At 48.1% G+C, this 13,069-nt stretch overlaps 1 protein-coding gene across 1 annotated transcript in view; it reads left to right on the top strand.

Annotated features, from left to right (window-relative positions):
* The window catches only part of LOC101784855 (nudix hydrolase 14, chloroplastic), an 11,749-nt gene extending 1,794 nt beyond the window's left edge, over nt 1-9,955 (top strand). Inside the window, exons 4-5 of the mRNA XM_004966553.4 lie at nt 5,045-5,049; nt 7,865-9,955. Of these exons, the coding sequence (XP_004966610.1) occupies nt 5,045-5,049; nt 7,865-7,935 (76 nt within the window). The 3' untranslated portion in view covers nt 7,936-9,955. The remainder of the gene's footprint in view (nt 1-5,044; nt 5,050-7,864) is intronic.
* Nucleotides 9,956-13,069: the final 3,114 nt, after the last annotated feature.

Here is a 13,069-nt window from a genome sequence, read left to right as displayed (position 1 = left end):
TTCCAGGACGGCATATTTCCTTCATTCGTGGTCGAGAGATCGAGTTGGTGAATGTTTAGCCAGACTATTCCAGCCGGGTAATTAAGTCTAAAAGAAAGGGAGGTAAGCGTTCAGATTATTATTTGACCGGTGGGAGAGTTAGGCATTTATATTTTTCTCCCCAAGCGTACATCTGTATAAATTTTTTTAATAGTGCCTCGAGTAGAGAGGCTCTTGGCTGGATGAGTACGGTCATGATCACGTAAGCCGGGATAAACGTTACCCCTGTAACATCGGAGATTCGCAGGGCTTGCTCTGTGCGGCAACATGAGCTAATTATAAAACTAATTGCAGAACCTTGTGCTAATTCGCGAGACGAATCTATTAAGCCTAATTAATCCATCATTAGCAAATGGTCCGTGAGGAAGCCGGAAGCAAGCGCGCGGGCGGGTGGCGACGGGGCTGGGTGGGTCGGCTAGCGTCCGTGCACACGTTTTGTAATTAGCTTATGTTTAGTACTCCTAATTAGTATCCAAACATCCGATGTGACAGGTGTTAAACTTTAACAGGTGTTTCCCAAACACCCCCTGAATCTAGTGCTATCGCGACGCGAGAGCCCTCCGATTTGGGAACGGGAAAGGATATTGGGAGATTAAAAAAAGCAAAAAAAAACTGTAACAAATCGAGAACGAGAAAGTAACAAATCGAGATACCTTCTCCGCATCCTCCTCGTTCGGTGACTCGTCTCCTTTAACGACGACTCCAACTCTGATGAGTTTCGATTCGGTTAGTGTTTCAAGATTTCAGGTTTAGGAGAGGATTTGCGTCGGTGTTTAGACCTGGCAACCTACCGAGGAGGTGTTCGAGGTATTGTTTTGGTTAGTGGGGCTCATCGAGATTAGGAACCCGAAGCTAAACACAGACACATGATTTAGACAGGTTCGGACCGCTAGATTGTGTAATACCATACGTCCTGTATGTTGGTTGGATTGAATTGCTTTGGAGGGGGTTCCTGTCTCACCTTATATAGTCGGGGGTAGGGTTACAGGTTGGTTGGTTACAAGAATGCTAAGAATACTAGTCGGATACGACTAGAGGAGTTCTACTCTTATTACGATGAGTACTTTCCTAATTCTCGACTAGTTCCTATCTTTCCATGTAGACCGTCCTGCACCATGATCTCCATGTCAAATGCGTCTCGGTGTCCAGCCCCATATTTAGGACTGTCCAAACCTTCTGGTGGGCCCATAGATGTATGTACGACAAGCCCCCGAGTATTTTTTAGTCAAATGCAGCAGTTTCGAATACTTTTGTAGACTTCACCGACTAGTTTTGGTGCTCTTTGAGTACTTCATCTGGTTGAATCTTTAAAGGTATACAAAAACTGTCATGCGGCTAAAATGTGCTCAAGCCTTATTTTAACTTAGTCTCGTATCCTTCAACCTTGAATTTTATACGGGAGTGCGACGACTCCATATGGAGTAGCCCCCGAGCCTTAGGTTGAATCGAAAAATCAGGCTGAGGGTCAATCTATAATTTGCATCACTTTCCCCTTAAAACCCGCAGAAAAAACTTTTTATCGATGGACACGTGGCACACAGCCACCGAGCCTTTAGTCGACTAGTTTGGTGGGTATAAGGGTCACCTTTGGTCAACGTGACCATCTATGGAAGGGGATCTTATCTCCTCCCGAAATAAAAGCAACTGCCAATTAGGTTTTCCTGATTTCTGAGGATCCTTTGATTCGAAATCCATTCATTTGCGTAGTTTTTACTGTGCCACTGTTATAAATAACAGAGGAAGTTATCCCTTCTGTTGTACCCTTGCCATTTGCCTTTCCAACTTCCGCACTGAGGCCCTAGCACTGCCGCCACTGTTCAATCTCCAAATGCTTGCGCCGCCGTTCCCCCACCAAGCAGCCCCTGAGCATATGCGACTGAAGACGCTCGTGACATCAATGATGGGGAGGAAGGCTGTTGCGTCCAAACCGGATGAAGGCGAGAAGAAGAAAAGATCCGACAAGAAGAAAGAGCCGTAGTTGCCGGCGTCCAAATATGGGAAAACCAATCAGACCGCGCGCCCAATTCCGTTGCTGCCTAGAAGCGGTCAACTCTGAAGGAGAAGGAAATCAATGCACTAGTAGCCGCCAAATTACTCCAAGATCAAGGACTTCATTAGCTGGAGATCTGCCTATGACAACGCCTGCCCTTTGAAGACCTATTCCAATGAGACGGTAATTTTTGTCTACTTCATCGAGCGAGGTCTTGCATTGCCAACTTCAGATTTCTTCCGAGGTTTACTGGATTACTATAAATTGGAGTTGGTTCATCTGAACCCCAATGGGATCTTCCACATTGCAATCTTCATTCATTTTTGTGAGGCTTTCCTGGGAATCAGACCCCACTTTCAACTGTTCCGAAAGTTTTTCCGAGTGAAGCCACAACCCTCGAGGGAACACACGTTGTTGGTTGGAGGTGTCGGAATTCAAATGTGGGAGACAGTAAGCAGCCATTATTTGGATTACGAGCTGATAGACTCCAATGCCGGATGTAAAGAAAAATGATGTTATATTAGCAACCATGTTCCAAAACTACCCAAACTCTCAGGATAGCGTCCCTCTTGGAACAACCGGTGGCTTGATGAGCCAAAACATGGTGATTGCCTGCAGCTGCCCGAGTTGATTGGTAGAATTGCCTAGTTGAAACAGGAAAGCTTACTGGAGTCGGAGCAGCCTTTAGTTTTATGAAGCACCACATCCAGCCTCTGTAGCAGCGATGCCATTATGGCTATGAGTATACCGGCCTTAACAATCCATCTAGATTCTCTCCTGATGAAATCAACACAGATGAAATTATGGTTAGGCTCAAGCGAATGTTCAAGAACATGAGCGGGATCCCAACTATTGTGCGGGAATTCAACGTCTTACACCCGCCAAAGCTTGTAAGTACTCGTGACCGTGGCCCCCGAGTACTTATTTTGAATGTACTAGTCAACTGACTTGTCTCATTGTGCAGGAAGATGTTGTGTTGTATTTCTCTGCTCCTCCTCCTCCCGGATCTGAAGATGTTTGTGAAGCTGTTCCTTGCTTGTTTACGCGGGAAGTTATGAGAGGCGATGATCGGCAAGAGGAAGTAGTCGAGTCCTCCAGCGGCACTAGTTCTGATGCCACGGAGAAATATGAATTGAAGGCCCAGTTGTTTGCTAAGGTCGGACCATCCTCCGGGTCGAAGAAGCTCTCAGCTACAAATGAGCTTGAAGCCGCGATCCCCCCACCACCGAAGAAAAAATGGGCCGTGAAGAGATTCATCGATGCGGATGATGTGCCCCCCAAGGTAATTACCTATGAGGAAGGACAAGATCCTGAGGATCATGTATTCCCAAAATGTGTTTCCAATGTCACCACCGTGTCTGCTGAGGATGACATTGGTAGTTTGTAGGTACTCGAGGTGGTGACGGAAACTGAAAAGGCAGCTGCCTTGTCTGCTTAGGACAAGTCGTCGATCACCAAGGGGGTGATCGATGTTGAAGATGATCCAGAGCCTGTTGTTGGCAATGACAACTCCTTTGGAGATGTGATGAACCCTGCTGGCGCAGAGATGGCATCAGCAGCGGGGGTGGTAACTAAGGCTAGCCAGGATCAAGCTGCAACTTCTTAGGCCACACCAAAGGTATTGTCTCCATCTATTAAGCCATTGTGCCTGATGGGAGAATCCAAATTGAAACTAAGGAGATCTTCAAGGTATCCTCTGTTGTTCTTTCAAGTACTTCTTATGACTCGTAAGTAATGTGCCCTTCTGCAGGAAATCCTCGGGCATAGATCTGGCTAGGCCTGACTCCAATCCTGTGACTGATGGCGGCAGCCACTCAGATCAAGACATCATCCAGGCTCAAGTAGTACTTCTACCACCGGAGCAAATTGTGGAGAAACCGTCTACTCCAAGGGCTACGTCTGCTGCGGTGGCTCTTATGTATGAGGTATTGGCATCGTTGCACGATGAAATTGAACGGGATCAGTTCATTTTGGTATTTGAGTGTAATAACAATTATTATAAGTATACGAATTGTGCTGCCAGCCCCCAAGCGACAGGTACTCAAAGGAGTGGCAACGACTACTTCTGGCACCGTGGCTACTCCCGTAGCCCCCGAGCTAGAGGTGGAAATTGAAATGACGACACATGTGGAAGTCATGACCACCAACGCGTCCTTCGAGCTAGGTCTGTCAACAAACCTTGCCGTGGTTCCGCAAAACACAACTGATTTTGAAGCTCATGCAGATCCTCTATCGATTGGAGCAATTCGTGTTGAAGAAATCCAACTGATCGACGAACCCTTGGTGAGTATGGACATGATCGCTGGAATGATGGAGATGCATCGCCGTATCGGTAATTATGCAGAGGTATCTTCTTTCTGACTTGATTTGTTGATGGTGGCCTTTGTGACGTGTACTCATTTACTAATACGAGTACCTATTGTGTGTGTCACAGGATGTCATCAAGCGGTCCTGCCGCAAACCCCAAATGCTTGAAGGATATGGGGACACATTACTTCGTGCTGAGGCCTTTGAAAAGGAACTTGCTAAGGAGAAGGAGCGTGGTTCTCGGTTAATAATGAGGTATGACAGAGCTACCGTTGAGTAACAGAATCGCATCTTGCAACTTGAAGAAGAGAGAGACCGTCTCAACGAACGCAACAAGTCCTTGAACCAGCGGGTTAAAGGTATTTGTTGTTCTTGCTGCTTTCCAAATACTGATTCTGCTTGTGGTACTGACCCTCTGCTGCCTTAATGTGCAAAGCTTGAGAAGTCGAATAAAAAACTCCAGGAGAAAATCATCGATTGGATCAATGCGTTCTATCATGTGACTGACTAGCACAACAGACTTGTCTTGCCAGTTGAGAAGTTGGAGCATCACCTAGAGAAGGAGAAGAAGATGCGCGAGGATGGTGAGGCTGATCTTGTTACTGCCATGGAGACCATCAAAGATCGTGAGGCTAGGGCGGAAACTGCCACATTTACCATGAACAAGATTTGTGAGGCCGTCCAGCCGATTGCGGATATGATAGAGCCTCCAGCTGAAGGTGTAGAGCCTCATCCGCTACCAAAGATACTCAAGAATGCACCAGAGAAGATTTCTGGCTATATTCAGAAGATGGTGAAGTCTATCTCCCAGTAGGTCTTGAGCTTTGTGAAGTCTTTCTATCCCCAGGTAAATTTGCAACCCGTTGTTGAAGGGATGGTGTCGGACTGCTCGGACGAGCAATTCAAGGAGGTTATGTGGGAGATGGATCCCACTGCCGAAGAAGTAGTCAGGCAACTAGACCTTGAGTAGATCTATAGATGAACAAACATTAGTACTTGTATAAAGAATAATTTGTCAATGCTTGTAATATATTGAAGTCTTTATGCAATTATTTTCTTGCTATGTGACTTGTTATTATTTAGTACCCCTCACAACTAACCCTGATTGTTGCTCGTACAATTAATGTGAGTGTCTGCACAAGGCTTCTTTTGTGAGCCACATCAGATGCACATTGTAGAGTATTTAGGATGCATGTTCTTTTGTGGAGCGTGAGTACTCGAGCTATTTTGATAGTAGACTACTGGAGGAGTAGTCTCTTTAGGGTTTCGACGACTAAAGCCTATCTTTACAACCTCTTTGAGTTATATTGATGTTACGCTCTAGAAAGTCTGGAACTACAGACTTGTTATTACAAGCCGCGACTAGACATATTTGTCTGGTAAGCAGTCACTCAGGTAGTTAATTAACTCCTGAGGTACTGGTGGCTTCTTTTTTGCAAGCAGTCAAGGGACAAATTTGTCCAATGAGTTAACTAACTCATGAAGTTTACTGCAGACTTGTTTTGCAAGTCGCAGTTAGACGATTTTGTCCAGTGAGCTGAATAATTCATTAGAATTTTGCGGACTTGTTATTACAAGCCGTATTTGAGCAATTTTGCCCAGGGAGCTGAATAGCTCATTATAATTTTGCGTACTTGTTATTACAACTTGTATTTGGGCGATTTTACCCAGGGAGTTGAATAGCTCATTAGAATTTTGCGGACGTGTTATTACAAGCCGCGATTGGGCGATTTTGCCCAGGGAGCTGAATAGCTCATTAGGAATACTGCGAACTTGCTTCTGCAAGTCGCGATAAGGTAGAAATAAGTAGTCGAATTACAACAAAAATATGACTGCTTTATTGAATTGGAAATCTACCACTAGGGCTGATGGCTGTTTACATGAATATGTAAATCTAAATTAACGATAAAATCGACAAAGTTGCTCGATGTTCCACGAGTTGTCGATGTTTTCACCAGAGGGGTGTTGTAGTCGATATGATCTAGATCCAATGACCTTGGAGATGATAAAAGGCCCCTCCCATGGAGATGAAGGACCATGTCGCTTATGTTGAACGATCGTTCTTTGACGTGTCGGTCACGGTAGCGGCGAAGGCCTTCGAGGTATCTTGCGGACTGGACGAGTGTTGCGCAGCGAGCTTCTTCGAGGCTGTCAATATCTAGACACCTTGTTTCTTCTGCTGCGCCTTCCTCATACTGCTCGATTGTTGGGGATTGCCACATGACATCAGTAGGCAACACGGCTTCAGATCCATAGACGAGGAAGTAGGGTGATTGCCCTGTAGGCTTGCATGGCTGGGTATGTAGCCCCTAGAGTACGTTGGGTAGTTCCTTGAGCCACTTGCCTCCCTTGGTGTTGAAGATGTCGTACTGCCTTTTCTTAAGAGCGTCTAGCACCATCCCGTTGGTGCGCTCAACCTGGCCGTTAGCCCGCGGATGAGCGATAGAGACGTACCAGACATCGATCCTACTATTCTCGTAGAATTTCTAGAACCCATGGTTATTGAAGTTTGAACCCAGGTCTGTGATTATGCGATTGGGGAAGCCGTAGCGATAAACAAACTCGTCGAGGAAATCAAGTACTCTGTCTGCTTTAGGGGAGGTGACTGGCTTCACCTCGATCCACTGGGTAAACTTGTCAATGGCCACCCGAACTCGGTTGAATCCTCCAGGCATTGTGGGTAGTGGGCCAATCATGTCGAGCCCCCTAGCACGCAAAGGGCCAAGAGGGTGGTATGGTAATCAGCTCGTAGGCAGGGACGTGCTACTGCTTGGCGAAGAATTAGAACCCTTGGCATCGGCGGACTAGTTCCTCGGCATCAGCGAGGGCTACAGGCCAATAGAACCCTGATCTGAAAGCTTTACCCACAATTGTGCGTGAGGATGCACGGTTGCCGCAAATGCCTTTGTGGATCTCCTCCAATATGTCCCTGCCATCTTGCCGTGAGACGCACTTCATCAGCACTCCTGATGATGCGCCTCTTTTGTAAAGCTTGTCTGAGATGCAGAGCATTAGACTGACTGTATCAGATTCTACTGATCGAGTTGTTCGAGTTCTGCCAATTGAGCCAACTTTCTAGTGTACTTCTTCTGGGGCATCGCGCGGGTGATGAGATAAATAGACGCGACAGTAGCTAGGGGAGTACGATGGTGACACATTTGAACTGCTTCAAAGGCGCTATCCAGGTTCTAGATTGGTAAATCCGCTGCAAGGCGATGGCGGCGCTCTGCTCTTGCGGCGTTCCGTGCTCGTCGTCGAGTTCTTTGAGCTTCGATCTCTTCTCCGACAATGTTGGCGGTAAGCTCATTCTGCAAGATGTCATTTGGGTGATGCTCATGTCGCGGGTTCCTGTCCCGCTGCTCTTCTTCTTCGTCCTCTTGTCCAATAATGATGGTGAAGAGTTCTCGCTCTGGAGAGTAGCTTCCCGAGCTTGAAGTGATGACCTCCGTGGTGCCGCCTTCCTCGTAGATGGGTGACAGAGGATCTTCCTTCTGGTACGGGAGAGTGTCGAGGTAGGCGATGAGGCACGAATCGTCGTTCTTGGCGAGAGCGGGTGGCTTCATGTTGGACCAGTAAATAAATCTACTTTGAGGAGTTGATGTGATTACCAGGCCCTGCTGTGGACCTGATGAAGGAGTCTCCTCGTCCGGATCCGAGTAGTAGTCGAGGTCCTCGATCGCATCCGTATCGGAGTGTGATTTGGACAGGGCCGCCTGATAAACAGTGGTCGCGTCGTGGAGTCCGAACGAGAATCGACTCTGGTTGTAATCTAACTCGCACGATGGCTTATGCGCCGGCTCTTGCAAGTCAATCGGACCGGCGGAAGAAGTCGAGTTGTACTCAGACTCGTCCCCCCAGCCTCTGGCTAGGTCTGAAATTGAAAATTCACCGAAATTCTCGATGAGATCCTCCAGAGCTTGGCGCTGGAGCTTCATGGTTTGCTGCTTCTTCTCCGAGGTCGGCGCAATGTGGCGGTGGAAATTTCCAGCACCGTCTGCGACGCAAACCCATGAGCCAAAGACGAACATCGCGCCTACTTCAAACGCGACGATTGGCTTGATGATGACTTGTGCCATCAAGTTCACCAGTGGATTCTCGACGAGATCCCCTACCTGGCGTGCCAACTGTCGGTGTTTAGACTTGGCAACCTACCGGGGGGTGCCCGAGATAGTGTTTTGGTTAGTGGGGCTCGTCGAAATCAAGAACTAGAAGATAAACATAGACACACGATTTAGACAGGTTCGGGCCACTAGATTGCATAATACCCTATATCCTATGTGTTGGTTGGATTGAATTGCTTTGGAGAGGGTCCATGCCTCGCCTCATATAGTCGGAGGCAGGGTTACAGGTCGGTTGGTTACAAGAATACTAGTCGGATACGACTAGAGGAGTTCTACTCTTATTACAGAGTACTTTCCTAATCCTCGACTAGTTCCTATCTTTCCATGTAGACTACACCGTCCTACGCCATGGTCTCCATGTCAGATGCATCTCGGTGTCCGGCCCCATATCTAGGACTGTCCAAACCTTTTAGTGGGTCCATAGATGTATGTACGACAATTTGTGCCTTCAGAAGGGGTGGTAGGATGTGGGCGGGATGGCGAGACGGCGGTGTGGCACCGCCCGCCATGGTGGTAGAGGAGTCTGGTTGGGGAGGGTCAGGGGCAGGGGTGTCGTGGGCACAATAATGTTTAGCGGCGGCGGCACTGCGGTCGTGGATCCAATGGTGATGGCATCGTTGGATCGTATTGGGTGGTGGGGGAGCTAGGATTAAAAGAGGATGGTGGGGGAGGAGGGGAAAGAGGGCAGCCCTCACGAGTCGGAGGCTAGTGGTGGGGTGGGGGTGGGGTAGGTGCGCGGAGGAAGAAGGGGTTGGTGGCGAGGCTTTTGTCGATTGGGTGGAATGGGTGAGAAGATAAAGAAGTTAATGGTAGATGGATGTGGGGGTCCATGCTGAAGATATAAGAAATGGGATGAATCTGAATCTGTTTAGAAAGGGTCTTCATTTACAACTAAGCGGAGACTACTCACAGTTATCTTCATAGTAGTAAATAAACATAAAGTTCCACGATGTGGACCCAACATCTGGTTCTTCTTAATATAAAGATTTGTGGCTCTCCTACCTATGCCGAAAAAAAGAGAATTTAATAGAGCCATGTGATATGCTATAACGAATTGAAGCAAGTAAGCAACAACGTATGCTTGAAAGATGGGAAACGCCAAGTTGCTAACCATTAATCGACTGCTTAAAGATAGGGTTAGTTGTAGGCCTTGTACACTTTCACCTGATGATCGAAGATGGATCGATGTTTGATGTTTCAAGCTGAGGACAGTCGCAGGGCAACTCTCCTTTGGCAGGACAGGACGTCTGATCCGGTGATACGAGTCGATCGAAGACCAAACTAATCCACTGGCAACGTGCACGCATATGTACAAGTACACGTGTGCCATGTGTTTGCATGCATGCATTGCATGGATACCTCGAGTCCTCGATCGACACCATACACCCATCGACGATCGATCGCCTGCCAGAGGAGAGCTGCCTCCTACTGTCTTCAGCTGCTAGTACTGCGCATCAGAGACTCATCAGCAGGTGCTTCTTCCTCCCCTCGATCTCGCTCGCTCGCTGACCTGCATTCGTCTTCGCGGCATCTGCGCCCCCTCTTATAGCCGCCCCCCGGCATGCTGTGGCGTCCACGGGCGGCGAACTGACGAAGCAGCAGCTCGATGGGCATATGCCGCGGGATGAGACTAAGAGACCGATACCGAGGCCTTTGGGCGAGGGTTTGTACCATGGATATCCCTCCTCCCGATTCCTCCGGCCCGGCAACTTTATCCTATTCCCCGACCATGATGAGGCCTCCGTCGATATGGAGAATCCCGCGGCCGGTCGGTGTCCAGGCCAGCCACTCTCTACTCCACCCGGCCGGGGCGCCGGTCATCGAGGGAGATGGTGGCTCGTCGCCTGTCAACGAGCATCTCCCCTTGCCGCGCTGTCGTTGTTGCACTTGCACATTCCTGTCGTTCTGTGGCCGCGTTGAGCCGGGCCATTGTGTGCGTGCATGGCTCCTCCCTTATTACTTGCCCAATGCCAATGCAGACATGTTGATGATTGATGAGTCACGAATCCTGGCTCAACATTCTTTTCTCCGACGATCCCAGTATAGTAGTCGTCCATTTCAGTTTGATTTATATGAATCATGTAACCTCTGTCGTTGCAGGTTCGGAAATTAAGGATATTTCAAACGTCATTTTCTTTGCCACATCTTTAGGGTCAACTCTTCCATATGTTAAATTTTCATGTAACTCATTTTCCGGATGTTACTCCATCTGTTAATACGAGTGTCCCCTTCAATCTTTGTTAAATTTTTTTCAGAAACAAAGTGGTATTCAATCTTTGTTAAGGAGCTCAGTCTCGACAACCTCCTGACGCGGCCAACATGGAGTCCTCCTCCGAGCAAGGGTTCCTCTCGGCTATAGCGTGTCCTCCTACTGTCTCTCTATGCACGCCAGAGAATGCAACTAACATGTGTAATGCAAGTTGAGCCGAACACTTCAGCTCGGCCTAAAACAAGATCCGGCTTGGGCCAATCTCCGTTTCAAATTCTAGCAGCGAGCACCCGGTTGAATTGGTGCAAAAAATTGAAATTAGCATCTACTTATGCATATTTTGGGAACCAAATGACCTCGTGAGATGCGACCAAATCAATCTCTAATGACGCAGCAAATGCATCGGCAGACCCTATTTTCAGTTGCCTCTAAAATCTCATGTAAATGTACTATAGTGTAATTCTGTGCAGGGAGTAGGAGAAATAGAAGGTCAGTGTGACTGATTGGGGGCAGAGCTGACTGGTCGGGGAAGAGCAATACAAAACACACAAGGTACGTACATTTGAGTCCAGACCGAAAGAAAAAGCTCAGTTAAATAAACAGAGCATAAGGTATCTTTGTGAGAAGAGCATAATAAACACGCAAGGTGCATGAATGATGTGGTTCACTAGCAAAATAAAGGACAAGAAATGCACGACATTTTGCATAAAAAGAGCAAGCAGAAGAAGCTGAAGAAATTCAGAGAGAGGAGGACTAAAATTTTAGTTGAACCAGATAGATGTTAAGAAATTCAGTTATTGTCTTAAAATCTATGTTTCAACCTGCATACTAACCAGCCTGGTCGGTAAATAAAAATTGATCACACTACTAGTGACTTGTCCTAATGTCGCATGACACACACAAGAGAATGCAGCTCGCATGTGTCATGCTGTCATGCGACGGGTGTCGGCAATCGGCATGACGCTCTTTTCCCGTCTGCAGTGGAAGTCATGAGCTGAACACTTCAGTCCACTTCTGCCTAAAACAAGATGAGTCTCAGGTTAATCTTTTCATTTGAAATTTTAGCTGCTAGCAACTAGTTGAATGTGTGCAAAAAATTGAAAGTAGCATCTATGATTATGCACATTTGTGGATCGAATAAACCCTTTTTTTGACATGAATTGCAAATAAGGCAATAATCCCTAATGACACAAAAAACTAAAATCGAAGACCCTATTTTCAGTTGCCTCCAAAATCTTGTCCTGGGAGACACATAGCACATACTTGTCCTGGGAGAAGGCAAAATAGAAGCTCACCATGACTGATCGGGGGCAGATCTGTTTGAAGGAAGCAATACAAAACACACAGGGAAAATACACGTGAATTCAGACATAACAAACGTTAGTTCAATTCAATGGCATCAATGAGTGTCCAAAAAACGCATGACATTTTTGCATAAGAAAACCAAGAGGAGGGTGGAGAAAAGTCAGTTAACGGAGGCTAAAATTGTTGCTGATCCAGCAGGCCAAAAACGTGTGTTGCTGAATTGCATAACTCATGATCTGGTTTGTTCCAGTGCCTTCAACTAGAAAAGAGACGGCAGCATGCACACACAGCGCAAGCATCGCCGCTGCAAACGGCTAGGATACGTTCTTATCTGACTTCTGAAGAGTTTAGAGCACAAACCGACAATGAGTGGATGGCAAGAGGAATTTCTCGGTTGTTGGGAGCAGATGCATCTTCATTCGGTTGTGAGGCGCCGATGCATCTCGATTTCTGTCGCGCAACGAAGACGCACCCAATATCCGATCGATCCGCCATGGACGGAGAAACAGACAACAGGTTCAGGAGGTCTGAACCGTCAGAGAGAAAAACATCGGCTTGCCCCCACAAAAGGAGGCGGCGAGGCCGAACACATGCGCATTCAAGACCGTGAACTCGCCGGGGAGCGGCGGTGGCGGCGAGGCCGGCGTCGGCGAACCAGCGCGGGCGGCATGGCGGAGACGGTGGCGCGCTCGTGCTGTTATCACAGCGCGCGTTGGCCCCCGTGCTCAATCGAGGCCGTGGAATACGAATCGGGCGGTTTCCAGATACCCAAGGGGTGGACGTTAAATGAAATACCGTCCACCCTGGGCCCTGGCCGCGGCGAACGCCACGCGCCGGCGAGCCGGGAGTTGCCGACGCGGAGATAGGAAGCGCGGCACACGCTGCATTCGACGAAGAGAACCCCTGCCACACCACCTCGACACCGTTTCGCCGTCGCCGACGCGTGGGCGACGCCGCTCTCGGATGTGCGCCCGTGGGTTGGATGACCGGTGATCAGCGAGCACGACGTACGGCGGCGGCGCCCCCGGCCCTCGCACGCCGCCCGCCGGAGAACCGGGAGGCAGGGAGAGGAACGACAGCCTCGGGAACCCTCCGGAC

Source organism: Setaria italica, chromosome IV (genome assembly GCF_000263155.2).
Source record: "Setaria italica strain Yugu1 chromosome IV, Setaria_italica_v2.0, whole genome shotgun sequence".
Classification (NCBI taxonomy): Eukaryota; Viridiplantae; Streptophyta; class Magnoliopsida; order Poales; family Poaceae; genus Setaria; species Setaria italica.
Note: the sequence above shows the minus strand (reverse complement) of the source record. Positions and strands in the feature narration are given on the sequence as shown.